General features: G+C 38.3%; 1 protein-coding gene across 1 annotated transcript in view; it reads left to right on the forward strand.

Moving 5' to 3' along the window:
• The window catches only part of ADGRL4 (adhesion G protein-coupled receptor L4), a 72,960-nt gene extending 63,756 nt beyond the window's left edge, over positions 1 to 9,204 (forward strand). Inside the window, exons 14-16 of the mRNA XM_059478169.1 lie at positions 5,309 to 5,400; positions 6,945 to 7,113; positions 7,553 to 9,204. Coding sequence (XP_059334152.1) covers positions 5,309 to 5,400; positions 6,945 to 7,113; positions 7,553 to 7,615 — 324 coding nt within the window. The 3' untranslated portion in view covers positions 7,616 to 9,204. The remainder of the gene's footprint in view (positions 1 to 5,308; positions 5,401 to 6,944; positions 7,114 to 7,552) is intronic.
• Positions 9,205 to 11,321: the final 2,117 nt, after the last annotated feature.

Genomic DNA, 11,321 nt, shown 5'->3' on the forward strand with positions numbered 1-11,321 from the left:
AGTGTTCAACTAACAAAAAATACCATTCTGCCTCTACACAGGGAGAGTTTCATGCAGTGTGAAGCACTAACATCATATTTACTTGAGGACAGAACACTACAATACTCTTTCAGTATGTAAAATAGGTACATTTCAGAGTGGAATTAAAGACCTATTTTAAATATAGCTGTTGCTAGGCAATGTGCTATTAGCAGAACTACAGCAGCCTGGAACACTTAGGATTTTAGGACCTACATGCTCGTTCTTATATTATTATTTAGTTTCTAAAATACTAGCAATCCACAGAGAGGTTGGTATTTTGCTTAGACAATAGGTGAGATTGCTCCTCAGTGCTCTCTGCTGGGGCAGTCCCAGACCTGATAGGAGTGGCAGCCAGGGCAGCAGCATCTTGCTGTGTCCATGCCCAGCTTTCCTTCCTTGCAGAAGCACCTGCTCAGGTAGCAGGGAGACAGAGGGAGGGATGCTCACCTGCAAGCAGACTTTCAGGGATATCCTAGATGCAGGTGGAGGTAGGTTAGCTCCATTCTTTTCCCATCCTATTCTAAAATACATATGACTGATTGAACAGAGATCCCTGGGCTAATTCCTTTGGCAAAGCCTCCCTATTGTTGACCAGATGATTAGGAGAGCACCAGTAAATTTCTTTGAATTCTAAATTGCTTTCTCTCTCCTGCAAGAGGACATTATCCAGATCAGTGCTGTGGGTCAGATCTGATCCTAGGAGTTGTACCACTCCAGACTGCTCTGAACTCTTCCTTGTGTGCCTGTTGTACCTACCCCAGCAACATCGCCGTTCTGAACATGGGAACTGTAGCATGGAGATCCCCAAAACAGCAGCAGGAAAATATCACTGTCCTGCTCTTTACCACAGTGTGCATCCATGACACATTAAGTGCTAAAACCTGCAGCAGTGCCCACTGTTGCCTGTGAATGTCTTGGGACTGCATTCTCTGTGGTGTGCAGTGATAAAGCCTTGACAATGCTGGTGGCAATAGGAGTTTTACTATTTAACTAGCATTCTGCATATTAGTTTAATGGGGCCAGAATTCACTCCAAAACCCTAAATCCTTCTGACCCTTTTCATATGTGGTATCCCAGAGAGGGATATAACACTTATCATCCTTCCTTTAAACTCCATCTCAGGTGTACAATACAACCCAGCTCCTGGGTTTGTGTCTCGTTAGAGATTATCCAAGGTTATACAGCTACATAAATGTAGTTGCCCATATCTACAGAATCCTGATTTCATGGGCATCCTAATAATTGCTCTTGTTAATTTCCTATTTCTCACAAATATATTTTAAGTTTTTCATTTGTTCATAAATATACCACAACATTTCTAGAACTTAAGAATGCTAAAAATACTTTTACAAATATCTTTAGGGAGACTTGATTCCCTGAAGATGCTGTGAGTGGAGGCTTTTTCTGTATCAGTCCTTGACTTTGATTAAACACTTAAAAAAAGAAAAAAATGAATAGATTAATTATTAAAATTAGTCCTGTAGTGCACCTGAGCAATGATGAGTGAAACATGATTCTCACTGAATTGCAGAGGAGGCAGAGCTGAGGATGCTGAGCACTTCAGAGAATTGCCCTGGCAGGGAGAAAGTCAGAGGTTTTCTTTCTAAAATGATAAGGACTGAGTGCACTGTTTGCCCAATAGCAGGCTAGGGTGGTTTGTTAAATAAATAAAATACAAAAAAAATTATTCAGTTCAGGGCCTGGAATCAATGCAATTCCCCTCTAGTCTATTAGCCTTGCCGAGCAGCCCCTCTCAGGACACAGCAGTTTCTCTGCCTGCTCAGCCATGTAATAGCACTGAAAACAAAGGCACCGGAGCCGCCGTGTCACACTGTGACATCGTTATTCACTCCATAAAACCGCGGCCGTGCCCAGCCCCTCACGCCCTGGCTTTGCCCCCAGCTGCAGACTCACTGTGCTCATTATTCAGGTGAGCTGTCCCCAGGCTGGCCCTGTGCACAGCCTGTCCTGAGCTCGGTGTCACAGCTGCCTGCACATCCTGCTCTGCTCAGCCTCTCCCTCTCCGGGGACACCATGCCTTATGTTTGCCATTTCCTTCTCAGTCACCTGGCCTGTCACCTTAAGGCAGTCTTAATTATAGTGCCAGTGAAGGTTTAGTCAACAAGATCTTAAGACTCTGGTTTAATTACAAAAATGAAAACACATGATTACAACCAAAGTAAGTATAAAACAATATTTGGCTGTAAGGAGCAATCGAAACTTTTTAGATGTTTCAGCGTCTCTCATGCAGAAGCCCCTCTCTCTCAGACAGAAAATTTGGCGATCCAGGACTTTTGTGTACATCTGTATTTTAGATTACTTCTGCAGCCTACTACCTCAATTTCTGGTTGTTTGAAACTCATTTTTGCATACAAATTCAAATGTCTTAAGTGCTTGTACCTTTGGCTAGGCATTTTAAGTGATTTGACTTCTCATTCCATTTGTTGGAACACATAAGGCTCTTTGGGGATATCAGTTCTATTTCCCCTTTAGTCCTAATAAGTTCAACTTATTAGTGTTCATACTCAGTCCTGCCATCCAATATGAACTTTTTACTTTACATTTCCCAGAAATAGAGGCCATTGGTGTGTTCATAGCAAAGAACATACAGAGTATCAGGTTGAAGCAGGATGCATTAAGTTTAGGATACCTTTTGGGATATCTATTGGATTACCAGTTTTCTCCAAAGGCCACACTTGACACATTGTTTACATTAGGTGGTTTTTTCCTCCTGGATTTACCCATTAGTTCATGCTATTGTTTTCCCTCATGTTTTGCTTCATTTCTGTGTCACAGGGTAGTTACTAAACCTTTGTTGCTATCCATTTCATCCCCCCTCAAAGGACAAAATGCAGTTCCAGAGGTTTCTAACTTAGGTTGAAGCATTGTATATGTGCTTTCACTTTGCTATAGAAATTTTTATTAATGGAGTGCTTAAAAATGGGGCAAAGACCAACTTAAGACTTTAATAAATCTTGAAAATGACAAGTGTTTCAGAAGTTAAGTTCACCCTCATTACCCTGTAACACTACCTCCTGTGAGGCTACCTGAGACATATTGTACAATAATTGTGTTCTGGCAGCTGACTCCAAGAAGCTGGTGTTAACCTCTCCTGCTCCCCTGATACATACAGATTATTCCCATTCGAATGGGCTGGTGAATGAAAAGATCAGAGTTAATGGGAATTACTTTAATGCAGGAGGCCAAATCCTATTATCCTGTGAAACGGACAGTGCAAATAGCATTTGTGCAAAGGAGCCCCACTGGGACAAGGAGAAATGGAGCCTACTGCCCACCCCATCCTTGCTCAGCAAAACCTTGCCACTTCTGCAGCTGCTTTTGTGAGAAAGGGGGGTTGGCCCATGGCGCCTCTCACAGAACCTATTTCTGGCAGTTTTTAAAGAAGTTGCAGTGTGTTCTCCATACTTCTGGTACCTTGATCGCATTTCCCGCTACCTTTTTCAAATTAATAAGTACATTATGTGAGTTATGCAGATTACAGTGTATGCATGAAGTTATTTGATATATTATTCACCAACAAATATAAAATAAAAAGTAAGTCTGCATGTAATTATCCACAACTGCTGACTGACTCATAATTAACTTTGAAAAATTGCTGGTTTAGGAGATATCATAGATTACAATTTTAAATATAAGGAGCTTCAGAATAGCTCTCGTGATCAGCACTAGTACAAGGTATTCAGTGAAGGATTAATTCCCAAAACTGCTCATCAGCTCTATCTCCTGTCTTATCAAATTGTAAATATATTATGCTGCATTAAACTATGAGCACGCAGCTAATTAAAGCAGAGACTGCTTTAATATTAGATACTTTCCCTTTGACACAAGAAAAGTATTCTAAGGACATACTTTATGAGTGTTAACAAATGAAAACGATTCCTTTTCAAGTGGTACTGTACTCCAACAGCTGTTTGTTTTTTATTCCAGAGACTTTTTCTTTTGTTGTTTGGGTTGGGTTTTTGGTTTGGTTTGGTTTGGTTTGGTTTGGTTTGGTTTGGTTTGGTTTGGTTTGGTTTGGTTTGGTTTGGTTTTTTTTAAAGAATAAGAAGCAGGGGAAAACCATAAACTCTTTCTGGAGAAACAGCTTGGGGAAGGCATTAATTCTATTCATTCTACAGCTGGAATCCCACAGGAACTGACCAAGGGATTGCAGCCAAAGACTTACAAATAGTACCTGAATGACACACAGCAAAAATTTGGAGAATTTACTAATATTTTAAATATATTCTGATGTTAAATGCTGCAAAGTAAGAAGGCAACCTTCCACCTTTTTAAAGGAATGCATTATAAATTTAACTGAAAGATCAGTGAAGCCTAGCCAAGGCAAGAAAGCATCAGAATCACAACTGAGCATCATTTGATATATTGCTTATTTTAGTTGCTTTTCTTTGTTTCAAACTCAAATTAAATGATGACATTGTAAAAAATCAAGGAAAAAATACCAAAACTATTCATCTATGAAAAAAAACATAAAAGAGAAGATATACAGCAATACACCTTTCAGTAAAAGCTAGATTTTTAAAATTATTTGTGAAAGCCTCTAAGATTTTTCTGCCACTTGAAAGTTTTCACACCCCAAAGACCTCAAAATGTATGATGATATTAATGTTATTTAGCAACAAAAGACACACATATTTTATGATCAATATGATACAGTACAATAGAAAACCCATAGGGTAGAGGGTTTTTTAGGAGTTTCTAAATTTCTCATTCCTTTTTTTAAATTCCTTTCCTTTCTTTTCCTTTCCTTTCCTTTCCTTTCCTTTCCTTTCCTTTCCTTTCCTTTCCTTTCCTTTCCTTTCCTTTCCTTTCCTTTCCTTTCCTTTCCTTTCCTTTCCTTTCCTTTCCTTTCCTTTCCTTTCCTTTCCTTTCCTTTCCTTTCCTTTCTTTTCTTTTCCTTTTCTTCTTTTGCTTTCCTTCATTGCTACTCAGGAAAAATAATCTCAGTGGGAAATCGAAGAGATTTACCAATAAAATCAATAAACATTTGCAGACTGTTGGTAGTGATACTGTTGAGATAAGGTAGGGTTACATCCCTGTTTGATCAATATTTTTTTCAGGGCTAATATTTTTTTAATGTAAGTGAATCAGAACAGGGTGGGTTTTTTCCCCTCCAGGCATGGGATTCTTTAGATTTCACATGGGATTCTGTAGATTTCAGATACACAGAAATTTTATCTGTCTTGTTTAATTTAAATGCTTAACAGTTATTGGCATTCAAAGGTATCCTGGTTTAAACTAAAAGTTTTTCTCTTTGCTCCCCCAGGTTAATTTGTTGGCTTTTGGAGTAATTATTTATAAAGTATTTCGACACACTGCAATGTTAAAGCCAGAAGTCAGCTGTTATGAAAATATAAGGTAAGTTTGCCATTCAGTACAAATTCTGTAAGTTTAAATACAGACAGAGATGATAATGAGTATTCAAAAGCAACAGTTCAATATCCTGAGATTTGTAGAGAGAGAAAGATTTTTTTTTCTGCTATTACCCTTATATATATTTGGACATAAATTTTGCAGTCATTATTCCCACTGAGTCATACCTTGTATGATAGGGTGTGTGTGAAAGATGCACAAAGAAAACAAATGGCCCATATCAACCAGAGGTAAAGACTGATGGCAAAGTTAAAGAAGTAATTGTCCTTTTTTCTTAAGTACTTTCCACAGCCTCTATGCAAGGCAAAACAGAATTCAAATCTATGTCTGAAATGGGACCAAAATATTTGCCTTGAAGTAGCAAGATAAGAGATTGGAGCCATTCACATTATTTGGGAAAAGTCTGCAGTAGGACATTGTGCTTCTGTGGCACTGGGGGATGGAGCAGATTCTTTACTTTGCATGCTGCTATGATTTTTCCATCAACTCACTCTCTTTTAAACTGATTTATAGGGACCTTGAAAACCGTTTGTGCAGGAAAAGCTGAAGTGTACTACAGGGAACATTGAAAACAACTTACTGTTTGTGTTGCTTAGGAACACTCCTGCAGTTTCAATGCATTGCACTAGATTTATAGTTAGGATTTAGCAATCGTTTGATTGATTACTTTCTCTTATTCCTCACCTTTCATAGCTTCATGTGGTGACCTGTTTCTAATGGAGTTGAAAATTATCAATTTTCAAGGGAACAGTGCTAAAAATGTCTGCTGTTCAAAGGAAGTCCTGCAATGACTCAGCTGAAAATGAATAAGAAAGTAATCAGTGGCTTCATTTCCAAGACAACATGCTGTAATTTGTGCAAGTCTGTGAGCAGGGCTCTACAGCATCTTGGAAAAAAAAATTGTAGCCAATCCGTTTCTACAATTTTAAGGCATCAATATGCTGACCCAGGAACTATTTGAGGGTACTTGTGTTCTAAAAACTTTTTTTTTTTTTTTTCATTTTTAAGAGACGGAATTTAAAAAAGAGCCTGGTTTTATAACTGGCACCGTCCTCTGCAGTGAACCTGAGAGGCAGCCTGGGAATCCTTTGATGTCATGCACATGCACTGACCTAAGAGCATATTGAACATTTTTCTGGGTTATTTTTTTGAGGAAGATAGGGGGGAGGAGGAAAAGGGGGGGAATGCTTCATAACAGACATATGTTTTTCCTTGGGGAATTACACTAACAGTAGATTTAAATCAAATCATATGGTGCTGCAGTACACCAGAGAAAACATAGCTGAAGATTAAAGAAGCCAGTGTTTTAAGGCCCTCCAGTTTTACTCCTTTGCTCTTCCAAAGTGGTTGTGTGACTTTGTTCGTGCTACAGTGCTACAGCACACCCTGAAGAGCAGCCCCTGCACTTGCACTTCTCAGGCCTTGGCAGCTGTGAAAGAATTTCCAAGGCAGCACTCACCACCCAAAGTGGAGGGAAAGGAGAGTAGCATGTGCCTGTGTGTTGCTCACAATGTTCTCTCCCTGTCCAGATCCTGTGCTCGTGGTGCCCTGGCTCTCCTGTTCCTCCTTGGGGCTACCTGGATTTTTGGGGTCCTCCATGTGGTCCAAGGGTCTGTGGTTACTGCCTATCTTTTTACAATCTTCAATGCATTCCAGGGGATGTTCATCTTCATATTTCTTTGTGTGCTGTCTAGGAAGGTAAGCATCCTATTCCTTGTGGGAAGTGACTCCATCTCATGTCCCTGCACTGTCCAGGTGTCCAGCCCTGAAGTTGAGCTTCTGCCTTCAGTGGAGGCAGAACCTCTGTCCAGTTTTTATGTTCTCACATATTTTCTTCAGTTTAAGAACTGAAGTATGAAACATGAGAAAATGTGGTTTTTTAACTGTAAAACTGGTTACAGTGTCATTAACCTGACAGAATAATACAGTGAGTGCAATAAAACTTCCAGTATTTTCAATTAGCAGCACTATCACCCACACTAGCCTGGGATGATACTTTCTTCAGTGGTCTGTCCTAAAGTAAATGTCAGCCCCACCTTAAAATATCTAGTGACAGGAGCATTACAAAATAAGTTAAAAGACATATAGACCTATTAATAAATCTATTGCATAATTGAATTCAATATTTTTATTTCAGATTCAGGAGGAGTATTATAGATTGTTCAAAAATGTTCCTTGCTGTTTCGGCTGTTTGAGATAAATGGAAGGAAAACACTCAAAAGCATCTCAGCAGAAGAAAGAAGAAACTTACACGGTGTTGTTATGGATATTACTGCAAAATATAGTATTTTGAAAGTTTGAAATGACTCAGTAAGCAGGCATATCTCTTAACTAAATTACTGGTTTTGTACATACATGTGCATTTGTGCAGAACATCTGTATTATTCTGTATATTAACAGTATACAAAACAAACTAGATCATTGCAAAAAAAATATTAATAAAGAAAAGGGAAAGAAATTTCTAAAGAATCTCAAGACCTCATGACTGAGGTTTTGTTTCTAATATTAAAAATATCTGCAGTTCTTGAAAGCGAGATACCAAAAACCAACTGGCACAGCAGATTTTATGAAGTGCTTTGCTAGTGGAAACATATTCACCATCCTTTTGTAGTAAAAAACTTCATACATTAAGTTGTGCGTGACCATCTGCGGGGAATGGGTTCCATTAAAGAGTCAACAGATAAAGATCTGCTTCAGCCTAGACTTTTGAAAACATTTCTTTTAATTTAAAGTAGATTAAAAAAGGAATTTGTTTAATATTATTCTCTTATCACTCTGAAATATATATTTGTATATTAATCAATCCTTTATTTTTATAACTTCTAAAGAACTGTTTAGATCTAAAGAGCTGAGGTCAGATCTGATACAAGAATGGTGGGGCAGTCATTTTATAACTGAAAGATTATTTTGTGAATACTTTGAAAAATATCTGGTTCTCGTTTTATTTAATTGCCAAAAAGACTGAGATCTGCTTAACTGGCACTATGATTTTGGAGGCTGTGGGAAGAAGATGCTTTCACAGGTTTGCCACTTCATAGATGGTTGGAATCCAGACTTTGTAAGATCAAATTAAAGTGGTAGAAATTACCCATGCAGAAGAAGACAGATTTAAATTCAAGGTAATGTGTCTCTGTACCATGTAAATTCCAATTACAGCAGTTTTCTCACAGCATCTTTGAGTCAAGCAGTTGTCTTCCTCTGAGGCTCCTGGGTTTGAATCAATCCTGCACTTAACCTTAGGAGTGTGAATAGAACCACTAAAATCAAATCAAAACTGAGGTGCAAGTTTGGCAGATCAGGGCATAAACACAATACATCAACCATTCCACCATGGTATCTGACTTATTTGAAAAATATGCTTTAATTTCACCCATTTAGCACCCAAATTATGTGAAGTGCTGAGCAATTTCCTGTCCACATTGCCTTCTCAGGAAGTGTCCTAGGATCTCAGATGAAGCCCAGTATTTTTGCCAGTGAGGCACTGTAAATATGTAATTGTTAATAAATCCCACTGTTGTGTTGTCTGTTAAAATAAAGCACTAGTCTGAATTTTATTTATATTAAAGGAAATCTTTTTTTAGTAGTGGTCAACTTTGGTTGTTATCCTTTTTTCCTTATACACAAGGTTTTCATTGTATGCACTGCAATGATAGGCTTCATTAGGTATGTTCCATGCCTGTGTCAAGTCTTTTTGAAAAAAGAGTAGTCTATTTTTCAAAAAAAAACTAAAGAAATCTCCTGGTCCTTTGAATGTAAAATATGTGAATAAACTGGAGTGCTTTGCTTTCACATTTTGACATTTCCATTCATTTAAATTAATACAGTGGTAAAAGTTCACATTGTTACATATCATTTGCCCTCAATTATTTGCTGTATTTCCTTTGCTGTTGTCTATGTTCTTCTGAGGTTGGGAAATGCAGATACATATTACTTAAAAGAGTATTTTTAGAAGGATATCTACCAGCCCATCATTTTTAATCTCCTGCAGAACTGTAACCTATAGTAAGCTGATCTGGACAAAGCATCTCTAGTAACTATATAATGACTTCAGCATGCTCAGGGAGATTGAAAAAGTTCCTTGGAAAGAAAATATATCATAAATGTTTAGCTTACAATAGTCTTTGTAATGAAAGAACATCTTTTATAAGAAAACTGCTCTCCTGTCTCTGGGTCAGATCTTCATTGAAACTCTGTTTTGCTTACATACAAGGATGAGTTTTCATCTTTTAATACAGCACATAAAGAGCAGATATATTTTTTTTAGATTCCCTGCCTCAGACCCTGAAGGATATTGCAACTGCCCTTCCTAGCAAATGCAGATGTACTGACAACTAAAAGGTTTATTTGCCACAGCCCTTAGTTACATGAACCCCAATCCAGCAGAGAGAGAAGGGCTGACATTGGACATAAATTGAAAAAAGAGAAGTTTCAACAAGATATGAGGAAAATCCTTTTCACCATGAGGACAGTCAAGTGTTGGAAAGGATTGCCCAGAGAGTTCATGCAATTGTGTTAAAATCTTTGGAGGTTTTTAAGACTGCATAAAGTTCCCAGCAACCTGATCTCAACCTGACCCTGCTCTGAGCAGGAGGGTGCATGAGATGACCCTCTGAGATCCCTTCCAGCCTGGATTGTTCTATTAGTCTATGGTATCAAATCAGAAAAATAATAATCAGGCATTAGTTACAATTTTGTTATGCAAACTTGCACTCAAGTGCTAAGCAAACTGTTTGTCCAAAAGTAAATTCATGTAATATATTTATCAGATCAACTAGCTGACTGGTTTGAAAACTAAGAATTTTGTTTAACACTTTTTAAGATTACACATTTTAGAGGCCTGTCACATGTCCAGCGGGGCCAACAGGAAAAATAGTGATTGACCAGATATATAAAAAGTAAAATATTAAGGTTTCCCTCTGAAAGTAAATGCTTGATGAAGAAATTTTTTCCATTAAACCAAACAGAAATTTGTGTTCAGTGTTCAGTGTTGCATTTAAAGGTTCAGTGTTTCAGAAAACAATAAATAAGGTAAAGACTCATCTATTCTGAAATAAATATTCCCTCAAAGAATTAGAATAGTATTTCAAAGAAACTGCAATATTATCGCCATAGCCATTGGGAGATTCAGTCTGCTGGAGCTGTGCTAATAAACAGAACTTCTGTGCTCTTTACCTATTGGAATGAAGCAGGTAGTCATTCAAAACAAGATAAATACAGTGCAAATTTATTTCAGACTTCTCTCCACTCCCCAGCAGTCACAGACCTTCAGCTCAGAACATGGGGATGCTCCAAAGCCAGGACTTGAGCCCCTTGTTGACCACACAGATAAAGCAACGCTGCACATGGTTATGGGAAGCAGAACAAATATTTTCAGGGCTGATTCCTCCAGCTGCTACACTTCCAGCATCACTTTTCTCATCAATAATTTCACTTTTTATATATTTATTGTCATAGTTTCTTAAAGGCCAGTTCATAATCAGACTCTTGCCATGTGCCAATTAATCCCAGGAGAAGCCCTACCTCCTTCTTTGAAATCTATATAGATTAGAAAGAAAAGTCAAAACCCATGAAGTTAAAGCTTTCTTTGCTCTGGGAAAAGATGGTAGGAGGAGAGCCACTGGCCAACAGCTTCCTCCAGCCTGTGTTACTCTTTTCCTTTGGTTCTCGTACATCCAGTGCTGGGAGATTACAGAAGCGACTGTGCCACCTCACCATAGTCATCCCCATGCAATTTTTATATAAAATTAAGCCTTTAAGATGGATGCAGACTTGAAAACAGCTGATCAGCAATACCCTGATAGTCCACTTAAAAACGACCAAACTGTCAAGTGCAAATGTGCTGAAGCATTTTCACAAGCTGCCTGGCTCCCTGCCAGCTCAGCCCCCACGGCCGGCCGGCGCTGTGG

This window comes from Ammospiza nelsoni, chromosome 9 (assembly GCF_027579445.1).
Source record: "Ammospiza nelsoni isolate bAmmNel1 chromosome 9, bAmmNel1.pri, whole genome shotgun sequence".
In the NCBI taxonomy this organism is placed as follows: domain Eukaryota; kingdom Metazoa; phylum Chordata; class Aves; order Passeriformes; family Passerellidae; genus Ammospiza; species Ammospiza nelsoni.